General features: G+C 33.9%; 1 protein-coding gene across 1 annotated transcript; it reads left to right on the top strand.

Annotated features, from left to right (window-relative positions):
- The first annotated feature begins 7,038 nt into the window (after positions 1-7,038).
- LOC107629935 (uncharacterized) lies at positions 7,039-14,193 on the top strand. The gene is made up of 15 exons (XM_016332889.3): positions 7,039-7,321; positions 7,404-7,584; positions 7,736-7,796; positions 7,892-7,940; positions 8,284-8,340; positions 8,453-8,565; positions 8,663-8,728; positions 8,820-8,962; positions 9,171-9,231; positions 9,350-9,411; positions 10,082-10,186; positions 11,002-11,077; positions 11,448-11,560; positions 11,971-12,030; positions 13,865-14,193. The coding sequence occupies exons 1-15, from the start codon at positions 7,234-7,236 to the stop codon at positions 13,968-13,970; spliced, it is 1,341 nt and encodes a 446-aa protein (XP_016188375.1). The 5' UTR covers positions 7,039-7,233; the 3' UTR covers positions 13,971-14,193.
- Positions 14,194-15,626: the final 1,433 nt, after the last annotated feature.

The following is a 15,626-nucleotide window of genomic DNA, read 5'->3' as shown; positions in this document are numbered from 1 at the left end:
ATTTACATTTTTTTGTACATGTATCCGAACCAAACCAAACCAATTAAGAACGGATTGGTTCGGTTCAGTTAATTGGGTACCCGATGACTTTGAAATTCATAAAAAAAAACCAAATTTTTATCTTAAAAATTCAACAAGTACAATAAACATGTAACATCAATAGAAATAATCCAAACATGTTAAACACCAAATACATTAAAAACTAAACTCATTAAAATCCAAACATATTAATAATGAATAATCATTGTCTAATAAAAAAGCCATATATATTTTTTATTTTTTTATTTAATTAATATATGATCGGGTTCGCGGGTTGGTTCGGGTTCCGCACCCCAAAACCGATACCCGAACCAATCACTAACAAAAGCCATCGGTTTGGTTCGGGTTGGATCCGACTACCCGTTGGTTTCAGAACCAATTTAATTGGTTCGGTTCGGGTTCGGACGGATAATCGAGTACCCGCTATCCGTGCTCACCCCTATCAGTTATACCAGTACAGAACTATAATACAGCATCCTTCGGTTAGTGACTCATATAATATATACATATATGTACATAAGATGTCCCGGGACCTGACCTGTCCAAAAGCCCCTAAGCTGGTACCCAGGCTAGCCTAACTCTATGACATGTCTATTCCCTCTGAACATGTTAGGAAAAGCGAGGGAAACACTATAATGTACCAAAGTTAGACTGGATGTCTCAAAAAGTCTCCTCATCTCTGATCCAAAAGTCCCTCAAAGAAAGTCATTGGGTAGGTGGTGATGCCCGCTCGCTGGTGCCTCATCTGGCTCATTACTGCCAGAAGAGATATCCACGATCTGGTCACGTACTATATAATTACATACACAAGGTGCCGCACAATATAATTAATACTCGCCGAGCACTGGGTCGTCGTAGACAGACGGATGATCAATATCGTAAAACAGGACTTCCGTGTCCATCTGAAGAGGAGTAAGGGGTAAGAACTGGGGAGTTCTTAGTAAGGTCGGGGTTTACAGTTAAGTCCATTTATTATGGTCGTTTGCAAGTTTCTAAATCCTTTGAAAATCGATGGTTCAACCATAAAAAATTCAAAACCTTTTAAAAAAGAAATCAGTTAATTAACCAGAAATCCAAACTCCCTTTCCAGATAAAAGAATCTTAAAAGTTTCCTAATGGTATAAATGACCAACTTGTCCCAAGCATAGGTTCAATTAAGTCTATGCTGTAAGAGTTTGATTTTTCATACTTTACTAGACCATAAACATAAAAGAAGTTACCTACGTAGTATAAATGATCATCCTGTTCCAAACATAGATTCATTAAGTCTATGCTGAACCAGTCAGATGCTTTATACAGAACTAGACTTCAAACATACCAGCCACGACCTTAGACCCAAACAACTCAATCAACATCCAATCACCACAATCCAAACAATCAGTTACAAACACAAGTAATAAGGTTCAAACACAATCAAGAGCAGTTACGTCAAGTATAGAAATTAGCAATTAAACATAATTATTCACATAGGCAAACCAATTAAAATATGCACAAACAAGTATGATGCATGTCTGGTCCTATTGCAGGTAATGAGCTCATTTGTCGGTTTTGACCCACACCCGACGCAATCCAACCCTCCAGGTCAGATAAGGCCTTCCCAGAACTTAATCCTAGATTAAGTACCGCATACCCTCTACCAAGTACTCTCGACTTGTAGGGCTGGTATTTGCTCAAATCTTAATATACCGCAGGTATACGAGTTAGGCCTCTACCAAGCATTCAGCTTGCAGGGATGGTACTTCTCTACCGCAGCCTGTCTGGGAAGCAACATCACAATATGGGCGTCCCTGCACAATATTCACAAGCATCGTCCGAAGGCTCATAACTCACATATAGCCATACTTTCATCATTTAGAAATCATCTTTGTCATCTTCCCACGATCATAAATCAAGCACCACAACATCACAGTGAGCTCATTTTACAAATCTATCATCCCTCCACAATCGTAAATCAAGCATCACAATATCACAGTGAGCTTTCCACAAATCTATCATCTTTCCACAATCATAAATCAAGAATCACAACATCATATAGTGGTCTCATTTCACAATTCTCTGCTTACTCTGCAAGGTTAAGCACACTGCTATACAGCCTTTAGCTCCTTTTCTTTCTATCATGTATACGAGTTTTTAAAACTTGTTTCGTTACCTTACATACCTTTATACATTTCCTTAGGTGTTTAATAAAGAGAATTAGGAAATTCTGGACTCAAAACTGCCTTCCCGAGACTTTTAGGAAAAATTGTCTTTTTATCAATATTTTATTATTATTAATAAAATAATATATTAATATTTTAATATTAAAATAATAATATTTTATTCAACTTTCAAAATTTGTATTTTGACCCCCGAACTTTTTAGAAATTACATTTTGACCCCTTAACTTTTAATATTTGCACTTTGACCCCTCAACTTTCTATTAATTAACTTTCAACCTCAAACTTTTTAATAATTTCATTTTGACCCCAAAATCATCAAAATAAACATTTTCACATCCTTCAAAAAACCAAAAACATTCTTCTAAAAGTTTATTAGATTTTCACTTGATTTTCAGCTAGTTTTTCAATCTTTTCGGTAACCGATTTTTACCTGATTTTTACCAAACCAAAGAACAATATTTCAGCCATCAAAGACACATCAAATAAGCATCAAATGTCATGAATTTTATGGCTGGAAAGCCACGTTTTCCAACACCAACAACAGAAACTTCAAAACCATCATAAACTTGATTTTCAAGCATTAAACAACAAGATTTCATGATCAAACCACCACACAAACACTCAATATCAAGTCTCAAGCAACAAGATCTGATTTAACACTTCAAGAACACAACCATTCATTAATTAATTTACCAAACTTTATCTCCTTTGCTGCTGCCCAAAGTTGCACCAAAAACAAGCTTCTAGAAGTACTTTTACGCCTATTTTAACATCAAAAATAACTTTAGAATCTTATGAACCATGAAGGATGAAGCTTCATGATGATGAAAAGAAGGTTTATCTCACCTTAAAGCAGCTAGAAATCACATTTTCTTAGAGCTTATGGTGAGTGAACAAGAGATCTTAAGAGAAAACTTGAAGAAAATATCATTAACTTGATTTCTCTACCATGGCTGAAACTTTAAGGAGGAGGAGCAGCCATCATACCTTGATTTACTCCATAAAAAGTGACATAGAAATGAAGAGGAGGAAGAGGTGAACACTTTGGTCGGATTAGATTTTTGATAAGGGTTTTAGTTTGAGAAAGAACGAAGAAAGAAGCTCAAGTGTTCATGGAAGTTTTCATAGAAGTTCTTCCAATTCTAACTTGTTTAGAAAGTAAAGATGATATGAATGATGATACATGGGAGGCCGTGGGGTTAGGATAAGCATTATCCTAAAGTTTGGTGTAAAAATTATCTCAAGAAAGGATAATTACTAAAGCTAGATGTATTAGAATACAAGTGTTTCTTACTTTTCTCTTAAGAAACCTTTGCTTGGAGAGTAAGAAAGAAAACATGTGGTGGCTAACTCTGGGAGAGCCACGTGTCATAGGGTGCTGACTCATCAGAGTTTAATAATAAAATATCGTTCTGAAGATAATTACTAAAACTAGATACTTCAGATTACACTACTAAAGGATAAGCATGAGCTTTACTAGTATAAATGATACTAGTAACAAGATAATCATGAGAATAAAAGATATATGATGAAGCATTAGCATTGCTAAGTTCATCTAAAAATGCCGGTATTATTCATTACCGGTAGATTTCTAGCTCAATTATTATATTACTAAACATAGAGCAACATTAACCACAACAGAGAAAATAATAATATAATATTTTGAATAAAATAATAATATATGAATATTATATTAATATAATTTTTCTCTCGAAATTCGGGACCGGCTCGTCACAATGACACTAACCACAGAAATCAGAATTTTGAAATTCGGACCCGAAGTGGCTCAAGAATGCAACCTTTCGCGACGTGCCTGCTTAGATCAGGAGAGGTGTCTAGTGCAGTCAAACTGCTGACTCAGCAGCTTGATGACACAGTACCTGTGCAGTCGAGGTGCTTATATGCACTAAAATTCCGAAAAATTTTATAAAAATTCCGTTTGATCCCGAAAAAGCGTCATTTCTTTGGGGCTAAAGGCTAGGCCATTACACTTAGCACTAATTTTTTTATTTTATCAAGAATAAAGTAATAAATAAATTCATAAAATTTATACTTTACATAAATTAGTCTATAAAAAAGAAAATATCAACTAAGTCCTAGACGTGGATATATTACTTTTAAATTAATTCTTATAATTAGAGTAAGAGAAATTTTTTGTGGGCAGTTATTTTTAGTATTTTTGGTTATCATTTGACCAATAGAAAACTAAATTATCTTTAAAAAATAAATTTTATTAATTTATGTGAATAAATTCTAAAAAGTATGAGTATAAACTGTACTGATTCATATGTGTAAAACTCTAATAAATATAAATATAAATTATATACTTTTGGTGTGCAAAACTTCTCTAAATATGAGTATAAATTATTATTGACTTTGATTAAAAATAATAATATTTGCTGATCATATAATATTACTCTTAGAGTAAAATATCTTAATTTAAATATAATTTATCCATATTTATTATCTTAAAAAAATTTATTTAGCATTTTTTTCTTCAAGTACTAGTTCAAAATATAAATTTTAAAACTTATTTATCTCTTTACTCTTTTATCCTATTAAAAATATTGAGAACTTATTTAAAATATTAAGAATTAAAATTTACTTAAAAGTTAAATTTTTTATTTTAAAATAATTAAAAATAAATAGTTTAAATTTTTTGAGAATTTTAATTTTAATTTTTTTATTTATAAATCAGATAAAAAAAATATAATTTTCAAATCAACTCTCACATTTTTTTAATTTAAATTTTATTTTATTAATATATTATAATCATTCCAAATGAGGTAACTACCAAATTGGTACCCGAAAGATTCTGGCGCTGACAAAATGGTACCTGACTTTTGTTATTGACAAAATAGTCCCTAAAAAATTTTAAAATTTGACAAGCGTGTCCCCGAGCTCGCCGGAGCAAATTTTCGGCAAGCACAATGCTGACATGGCCACCGTATTTTGGTGACCTGGCAAGCCACCTCCCAAACCCTAATTCCTCCTTCCCCAACGCAGACTCCCTTTCCTCTTCCTCCCCATTGCAGTCCCCAATACACACTCCCCCCTTCCCTTTCCTTCCCCATCGCAGTCCTCTTCCCTCTCCCTCCCTCTCATATCATCTCATCTCATCTCATTTCTGCAACGAAAAAGAACAAAAATCTGATACCTCAAAATCACATCCCTTCACAGCATTCACAAACCAAAACGAAAATTGGAGAAGAAGAAGAAGAAAAAGAAGAAGAAAAAGAAGAAGAAGGAATAATGGATCTAGCACTAGAGGAGCTACAATTCCTGAACATCCCAGAAATCTTGAGAGAATCAATCTCAATTTCAAAAAGATCACTGAAGATGTTCTACCTCATAACCCTAACCCTAATTTTCCTCTCTGATTCGCAATCCTCGCACACTCACTCTTCACACACCCATTTCTCACTTAGTTTCAGAACCCTTATCAGGACTCTTCCCAGGCTAACCATGAATGGACTCTTCTCCTCACAATTCAGTTCTTCTATCTTCTCTTCCTCTTCGCCTTCTCTCTCATCTCCATCACCGCCGTCGTCTTCACCGTCGCTTCCCTCTACACCAACAAAGATGTCTCCCTTTTCTCCACCGTCTTCGCAATCTCCAAAGTCTTCAAGCATTTTGTTCATCACTTACCTCTGGGTCACAATTTTGATGTTTATCTATAATTTTGTCTTCGTGATTTCCTTGATTTTGCTTATTATAGCAATTGATATCCTTCTCTTCCTTTGCTGTTTTTTGCGGTTATTGTGAATGTGTTGGTCATTGTGAATCTGGATGTATGATCAAAAGAAAAGAAATTTGGGGGGTTTGTAACTGAATTTTTTTCTTCTTTTTCTATCTGTGTCTTTATATGATCTGCGATGAGAGGAAGAGGGAAAGGGGCTGCGATGGAAAGGGGCTGCGATGGAAAGGAAAAGGGCAGGGAGAGTGTGCGTTAGGGGGCTGCGATGGGAGGAAGAGAAAAGGGGGTTGCGATGGGAGGGAGGGGGAGGGGGTTGCGTTGGGTAGGGGGGTGGGTTGCGATGGGGAGGAAGAGGAAAGGGAGTCTGCGTTGGGGAAGGAGGAATTAGGGTTTGGGAGGTGGCTTGACAAGTCACCAAAATACGGTGGCCATGTCAGCATTGTGCTTGCCGGAGATTTGCTCCGACGAGCTCGGAGACACGCTTGTCAAATTTTAAAATCTTTTAGGGACTATTTTGCCAATAACAAAAGTCAGGTACCATTTTGTCAGCGCCAGAATCTTCCGGGTACCGATTTGGTAGTTACCTCCATTCCAAATTAATGAATAAAATTTCAAATGGAAATTAGGGGTGGCAACGGGGCGGGTTTTTGCTCTACCCGATCCCGCCCCGCCCTACAGAAAATCCGCATTAAACCCGCCCGCCCTACCCGCGGGTTGTAAAATGTTAAACCCTAACCTGCCCCTATAAGTACCCGCCCCGCCCCTACCCGCCCCTATAATTATTAAATCCAACAAATAAAATTAAATTTTAAAAATTATATAACCACCATTTACATACATAATATAAATTAAAGTAAAAATTTATATATAATATAATATTATTAATCATTTTACTAATTATTTTATATATGTTACGTATATTATATATTAAAAATATATATATTTACATATATATTATATATACCGGGGCGGATAGGGACGAGTTCAACCTAAACCCGACTCTGCCCCGCCCCGCCTAAGAACCCGCCCGTTAAAATCCGTCCCGGTGCGGAAGCGGATAATTATCCGCCTCGAGCGAGTAGGGGCAGGGTGGGTACCCGCGGGTTCGGGTAGTATTGCCACCCCATTGGAAATGTCTTAGATGGTTCCAAACAAGCTCCCTGAGATAGCAGCTAGAGAATGTTAGAGGAAGCGTAGCTACCAAGATGGAATGGAGGAGGCAACTTTTCCCCGAAGAAGAATATAGCCAAAATCACTTTCAAGACTGGCCTAGAGAATAGTTTCTCTTGTGTGGACTTAGGCCCTGTTACTCTGTCAGTGTCTCTCTTTGGTAAGGAAATGGGAACTCGATCGAATTTCTACAAGAACCCATCCATCTCTTACAACAAACACTTCAGTCTCTCTTCCGTTCTTCAGAACCTACAAGGTACACACAACACCCCCTTTCTACATTTTCTTTCTCCCCTTCCTTTCAATTCATCTCTTTTTTTTTTTTTTCATTTGTCCAGCTTACAATACCGCCACCGGCAACGCTCCTCCATCCGATGAACTGCCATCTATTTCCGCCACTTCCTCCGTCGAAAATACTCGCTCCCTCAAACGCCACCGCGATCCCAAGCCTCCGAAATCCCAGCCCGATTGCGATGTACCTAGCTCCATGTCACACCGCGATTACGTCCAAAAAAGAAGGTAATTCTCACTTTTCTTTCGTCAACCATGATTTCCTCAAATAAGCAGTTGTTGCCACCGTTGCTTCTTATGCATTAATTTTTTTACCCTATTTTTTTTGCTCTGAAAATTCGTGAATCACAATTTCTTATTTTATTTTTGGGTTTGCCAGGGACGAAGTTGATTCGTCTCGAAATTGCGATCGTGTAGAATTGACTGAAGATGTGTTGTTGGTAATTTCAATTTCTGAAGTTTGATTGATGTCATGTCTTTGAAGATTGCCTGATTATTTAATTTTCTCCTCACATTTTGCTTATTTATGTGACAGCACTGCCGGGGAAACCCTAACTCTGCTGTAGCCTTGGTGGATTATGCTAGTGAGTTTCTTGGAAAACTTTCGTTCAACTTTTTGCATTTTTTTCAATGACAAATTTTTTTTTTTTTGATAATTAGCATGTAAAAAATCACGTGATATTGTTTTCATGATCATGCATACAAATTTTGTTGTTCATTAATTTCTTTTACCACTTTTCTGTCTTCGTTTTTCTTGTTTCCTTTTTTGGGAGAGGAATGTACCTATTTGTTATCACATGTGTAGTGAGAAGTTTCATGATTAGTTGATAAAGAAATGTATCTTTTCTAACAAAAATTTATTGAAACATGCTATCATCTTGGAATGTATCTGTGCTTCTAATAATTCAATTATACTGATGGATATAGGTGATGAAGGTAGCCCTTCAGACCGTCAAGAAGCACACACTCCTCCCGATACTACTGGTTTGTTTCTTCATTCTTAAGATTAAGTTTTGTATATTAAATTCCTATCTTATTTACACTTTTAGCATTCAAGAATGCTTACATCAATTATGGCTTTGACTATATTCTGAAGACCAAGAAAAAGAATTTCATGGAATTAAAAGCAGAAGTGAGCAGCGCTTTCCTGTCAGTGGAGAACCTATTTGTCTCATATGTGGCAGATACGGAGAATACATATGCAATGAGGTGAGTTTGTGATCTAAATTATTCACTCTAATTTGTAGTTTATGGGCTTTTCTTATTTCAATGACAATTTATATAATTTTTTTTTTGGCCTTCATAGACAAATGATGATGTCTGTAGCATGGAGTGCAAAAAGGAGCTTTTGGAAACTCTGAAATTGAATGAGGTACATCTATTATAATATTATTTATTTCTGTCTAAAAGTTCTAGCCATCATACCCATCTAATATTCTCTTCTTGTTTCGTAATGTATTTAGGGATCCTCCCATATCCAAGTCAGACATTTCTCCTCATCTGGAATTAGTAATGTATCGCTGGAGCCTGTATTTAGTGATGATAACTGGGATTATGATCGGCATCGCTGGACAAAAAAGAGATCTAGCCTTTCAACATATGAATGGTATATATTTTCATTGGGCATTTAGTACTCGATACTTATGTATTTAGTCAAAATGTCAGATGCTAGCAGTTCTGATTATATGCTTGAGGAACTTGAGAGATGAATATCCCCATCAATGCTTGCATATTTCATGCCCATGCACTAGAGTACCTTTGTGTTCTAATCCTTTTCTGATTTGGGCTGTGCGTATGGTTTTATTTTATTGTAGTTGGAAATGTCATAGACCTGGGCACCTAGCTGAAGACTGTCTAGTAAAGAGTTGTAGCCAGGTTTGTCATCAATCCCTTCATACACAAAAGTTCACTCCTTTCATCTTTCCTTTTTGTTTAAAAAAAGTATAAATTATAATGGATAGTGATTAATGAATTATACTATTTTTATATACAGATCACACCATCAAGTAATAGATCTAGTTCCATTCCCAAGGATCTTCTTGGACTGTATAGAAGGTTCCAAATTTCTGTTTTCTGTCAGTTTTTGATAATGCCGTGTTCCCATAGTTGTACCAGTTTTTCATTTAATCAGTTCTTAGGTTGATAATAGGACACATTATCAAGGATAGCTTTCAAGTATCTGTCTTTTTTATTATTGACCTATTCTTTTTTTGTCTAGCCTTTAGTCTTTATTCAAATGATTTTCTGAAGTGCATGTTGAGTTTATGGAATGTGAATGACAAACATAAATTCTTTTAAAAATGTCATGTTCAGATTAATTTTGAAGTTGTTAATTTACATAGGAAAGCAAATTTTCCCTCCTCCTTGAGTACCTCTATCCTATCCTTATGAGGCTATGACTTCATCATGCTTCCTAGGAGAAGTTTTGTGGTTGTTAAATGCTTCTGTATCTAGGTCAAAGGGAGTAAAGTTGTTGATGACTTGTTGCTTGTATAGCTTGAAATTTGGATGTTGGAAAGTTGAATTTTATATCTCATGGTGACCAAAAAATGTAGAAATTATTTTCGTGGTCCATACTTCAAGTGAATTAGTAGTAGTGCTTCTCATTTCGTATTGCATATTCTTTGAAGAGAATTTGTTGTTGAATGATTTTTGGAGATTGCATGCAAATGAAGTAAAATCAGCAGAATTTATTAATTTATTTATTTTTATTGATTTTATGCAGATGCCATCAAATTGGCAGAGACTTGTTGGCTGCAAACTGTAATGTGTGCCGTAACTCATCAAATTTGGCTACTTGCCTTGATTGTAGTGTAGTCCTTTGTGACCGGTAAGTTGAAAATTTGTACTCTGGCTACATTTCATGTAAAATGTCTAAGGTTAGTTATTTTCCTCTCCATGCTCCTCTTTTTGAATTAAATGATATTGCTGTGAAAACTACTAACTTATGATGGTAGTTGATGCTATGCTAGAACAAATATGTGTTAGTAGTCAATAAGCATAATTACTCAAGAGTGGTGAATTGAGTACTAACATTTTTAACAAATTTGCGCAAATAATAAGAAAAACAAATAGAGTTCATGTTTTTAAAAGCTCAAGGCTAATGATTATTTGATCCTTGAAAGATATCTTACATGTTTTGTGAAAATTTGTACTTTCAAAAACTTTTTCAAAAACACTTGTAAACGGAGATACTAAGTTTCTGGTTTTTAACAAGAATTATCTAAGTTCTATTTTACTAAATTCTTCGTAATTTTTGACTTGGTTTCTTGTTTCCTTTGTTGCATAAATCCTCATATACCTATAGTTGTTATTCACTAAAACTAAATTCTTGAGTTCATGCATATTTGTAGTACTTTTTATATTGTGTTTTATCTTTTATTTTTACCCTATATGGACATACTGTTGCTCTTGAGTGGTATAATATTTTGCTGCCATGGTTTTATGCATTTGTAGTTGGCATTAAGATGGATTGTATTGTGATTTATGCTCCATTCCAATTAAATGAACTTGTGCTGAAATTTTGTAGTTCATACTACACCTTCTTGATGAACATTGTTTCCATAAAATAGATAGCATACAAACACATAACGTGGTAGGAATGCAGATTTCAGTAGTTATTGCTCTAAGATTTTGATTTTCCAGGGCAGGACACTTGGATGAACATATAAAGACACACCCATCTCATCAAAAGTGTTACTCACACAAGCTAAAACGTCTGGTGAGTTACCATGCTTTGATTTAACAAGGGCTAAAATCTTACTTCATATGCACAAATGAATTTAAAATGCACAGCAAGTAACTCTGGAGTTGAATCTTAACCTAATCTAGGCCATGTAACCTTTTACCAGCTATGTTAACACTCTGAAAACTAATGACAGACCTAGGAAAATTTGATTCATACATTTTTCTGCCTTATACTTATTTTCTATCTCCTTTGTCTGCACTTTCTGTCACTTTTGGCAAGTCCTTTTCCTCTTATTATTGTGCTATGCTTGATCTGATATACTCCGTACTGGGGCTTCTACAAGTCTTCTACACTCATGAACAAACTGTCTGAGGCAAGATCTAACATTTCGCATTATATATAGGTAAAATGCTGCAAGTCAACATGCAATGTCACTGACATCAAGGATCTTTTGATTTGCCACTACTGCTTTGATAAAGCCTTTGAAAAGTTCTATGACATGTATACCGCAATGTGGTAAGCATTTCAAGTTCTGCATATCCAGATCCTCTTTCTTCTCTACTTCTGATGTTCTGAATAAGTGATTATATTATATAAAACATATTCCTGTATCAAATCATAATACAATGTCATGAAATGGAGTTTTCAAATAGTATGGTAATATAGTCGTCTTCTTTCGTGTTGTTGCCTTTACTTTTCAAAGGGTTTTCATGTGAAGAGCATTTATCGGGCAATAAATACATATCAAGACTAACTTTGGGTTTAAGATGGATCAGAATAGCAGTTGCCTATACTTATAGTTTAATGCATGTGGTGAATATATAGATATTATAGTCTTCTGTTTAAATGTTTTCTTTGTAATGTCAACTTCTGCCACCTTTCTTTTCTTATTCATCTAATATGTCCTGTTGCTTGTTCATATGCAGGAAGGAGGCTGGGCTTTCAATCATATGGGGTTCTATATGCTGTGAAGATCACTTCACCTGGTAAGTAATTCCTCTATCTCTATTTGGCGGAGTCTGATAAAATCATATGGGGTTCTTATATGCCTTCAAAACTGGTATTTTAGATATTTCCATCAATGTTCATGTCTAGTAAGTAATCCTAGATTTAGGGATGTGTCATGCATGTGACTGCCCTTAGCAGTCTTAAATCTTAGTATGGTTGACTTGAATTTTTGTAACATCATCGCCAATTTTATAAAAAATTATAAATAAGTAGTATCAAATTTTGTTATAGGATACAATTTATGGTTTAATAACAGTACAATTTTTATCAAATTAAAGTTTTTTGGATTTTGATTTGTAATTCTTCTATGTGGACCAAGTGTTTCTGTTTCTTTAGTCTGATGTTAAAGAATTCTACATCCCGAAAAGGAATATTGCATCTCAAAACATTTATTGTTTTGTTGTGACTTAATATTAATTTTTTAATATACCAATAAGTTGGAAATGGATTTTGCTACTCCTATTTTGATAATGTTACTCTTTTTTGTATAAATTTATGAAACATACGATGTAAAGAAATCATGTGTATAGTGGTGTTATAAAAAATGAGAGTGGTATTTTGATTTCCCTCATAAGTTCTGTTGCTAATTTTTGTGGTATATAAAAGATATTGTAAACTGAAGAGATACTCCTGCCCAATCCTTGGGCAATTTATCTAAATAAATTATTTGAGAACTAATATTACCCAAATGTCCTAATTAGAATCAGGTTACATGTGTGTTCTTTTACGCATCTATATAATTTGCTGGACCCATGAACAAAACTACAAAAAAGAATGTAATTCGCCAAAGGCAGAAACGAATTAGGAGGATATTCTGTCTTGCTAATTCATTGGAGCCTGCAATGAATTTTTTGGGGAAGCATGATTTGCAAGTAATTTGTTGTTGGACAGCATAATTCGTGGTTCCATGCAGCAAATCATGAATTTTCCTTTCTACCAACATTGTCCTTCATTCTTATCTTTCGAAAGGGACACAAGTAACATAAGATGATTATTTCATGGCTGTATTATACAAGTGAATATTTTAGTTTTTGGATATTTTATTTCCTCTCTTTCAAATTTTGATTTTTTTTTTTTACCAATTTTTCTTTTTTTTGTTCATATAATGAATGTTTTTTTAAAATGACCTTTTTTTTAGTGTTCTATGATGTATGAACAAAAAAACATGCATTAGAAAGTAGCAAAAACAATAAAAAAGGACCCACATGAACAAATATACTCAAAACTCCATAAAAAAATAACAGCATACATCATACTGTCTAAAAAAACATTCTTTATATGAATAAAGAAAATACAACAAAGAATTGGTAAAAAGGTCAAAATTTGGAAGAGAAATAAAATATCAAAAAACAAAAATATTTACTTATAAAATATGACCATGAAAAAATTATTTTGTGTTTCTTGTGTCCCTTTCTGAAAATGACAATGAAGGACAAAGTAGAAAGGAAAATTCATAATTCGCTGCTGCCAACAACGAAATACTCACAAATCATGTTTCTCCAAGTAATTCGTTGCATCCTTCAACGAATTAGCTTGAGGCAGAATATCCTCCTAATTCATGTCTGCATCTAGCAAATTATGTTCTTTTTCGTAGTCTAGCGAATTACATAGATTTGTAAAAGGACACATGTAACCTGATTCAAATTAGAACATTTGAGTAATATTGGTTTCTAAACATTTTATTTAGTTAAATTGCCCAATTTGAAACCTAGGTGAAAGTGCGTCTGTTGAGCACTTCCATCTTGTTTTCTACATCCACTATTTTTTTTTTTTTTTGTTACTTTCACCTAACATTACTTTATCATGGATCAGGCATAGGATGAATTGTTTGAATGCAGATGTGGAAGTTAATGCATATATTTTTAAAAATGACGGTCTAAGAGGTAAACCTAGGCAACTTAGTGACTTCATTTTTTGATGGTTGAGACACTCGCTCAGTTTGTCCTGGAAGAATTTGAGCTTCACTTTGAAGAATGTGTGCGGTTTAAGGGACATAATGCAAATGTAAAGATTAAAAGATATATATAGAAAATACATTAATTTTGTATCCTTAGAAACATAATCATGTATCTGCTTTTAAATGGAAACATATACATGTCTTTCTATCTTTTCAAAGTAAACTATCATTTTTATCCAAAAAAGTTTAAAACGCATATAAATTTACTCATGAAGGAAATTAACGCCTATGTAATTTGGTATCTTTTGTATAAAGTTAGTTTTGTTCATTTATAGGAATATTTGTTACGTTTGAAAAATTGTACCATGTTAGTTTCCACTTCTTTCCGTCTAATTACTCTTTACACTATGAGTGACTTAACACATCTCTTTAACGCACGAAGAGAAGACATCACCTTAATGGTCATACATTTTTTGTGGGGCATAAGACGTTTTGTTGTTCATTAAGGTTAAATGACATTGTTTCATCAAGTATTTGACGTCAAAACTAAAATGATGTCATTTCGTCTAGTCTAGCGTGGAACGGTATATGTCAGGTCACTCACGGTGTGACTAGTAACTCGATAGAAAGAGAGTGAGGGATTAACGTGGTGTAATATTTTCAGGTAACTATTCAAGTGAAGATGGCAAAAACATCTTTTCATGAAGATGTTTTGTTAAAAAATGTGATTTGTTTATTTAGTTATATTTTAAATAAAGACAACATTTTTATAACATGTCAAAATCTAACCATACAATCTATCATTTAAGGGTCAAAAGCAAACATTTTCATATGAAGACAATTATAAAATCTTCATGGTAGTATTCACCATATTTTCAATTTTAAAGATGTTTATGGTGCAATTAAAATCTCAAAGATTTTTTTGATGCAAGCAGCCAATTTTTAGGGATCACTTTTGGATTTAACTCAATATTTACGATTAAAAATAATAGTTTATTCTTGGGTCGTTCTACGATACAGAGGCAGATTTACAGATATTCTTTTTTCTGACGTCATCATGATACATGTGGGTGGGTTGTCGGTGACTTGGGACATAGCTTCAAAGGCGCCACACTATAAATTGGCTTGGCTTAACGTTCAGTGGAATGCTTAAACTCAAACGGGATAATGAAGTATTGGGCTCCATTTTTTGACAGTGAATCCAATCATTATTTCGGTTTCTGTAGGCCAGTTGCATATGGGTGTTTTTATTTTTGGTCAAGAGTTGCTAATGGGTTTAAGGTGAATTTGGTTTACTATTTTGTTTTGTTACACAGTATAGTGAAAATTACTACAAAAAAAAAAAATACAGTATAGTGAAAATTAAAAAAAAATTCAAATCATGTTGTATTAGATGCAAAGACCCTAAATAAGTGAGTTGTGAAGAAGTTACCATTGATGTCAATGGCATCGTGAGCAAAAAGAAAAAAAATAATTGAATGGCAAATAGTTTGAAAATCAAAAGGGAGTTGTCTTTTAAATTAGTGGCTCAAAAGACATTATACAATTTATTACGCTATTTTTATTAATAAAAAAATATATATTATTATTATTATTGATTTGAATAGTAAAAAACTGGTGATGTATTATTGAAAAGTAATAATTTAGATAAATCTAATAGAGAGGAACAAAAAAAAT

The sequence above is a fragment of the Arachis ipaensis genome, chromosome B1, assembly GCF_059453495.1.
Source record: "Arachis ipaensis isolate K30076 ecotype BB chromosome B1, ASM5945349v1, whole genome shotgun sequence".
Classification (NCBI taxonomy): Eukaryota; Viridiplantae; Streptophyta; class Magnoliopsida; order Fabales; family Fabaceae; genus Arachis; species Arachis ipaensis.
This window is presented reverse-complemented; position numbering and strand designations above follow the sequence as displayed.

What these genes read in the sequence shown, in the direction of transcription:
- LOC107629935 (XM_016332889.3), top strand. Translation starts at nt 7,234, where the DNA reads ATGGGAACTCGATCGAATTTCTACAAGAACCCATCCATCTCTTACAAC. An exon ending in CGTTCTTCAGAACCTACAAG is followed by an intron (nt 7,322 to 7,403) that starts GTACACACAACA and finishes TCATTTGTCCAG; the next exon opens with CTTACAATACCGCCACCGGC. An exon ending in TGACTGAAGATGTGTTGTTG is followed by an intron (nt 7,797 to 7,891) that starts GTAATTTCAATT and finishes TTTATGTGACAG; the next exon opens with CACTGCCGGGGAAACCCTAA.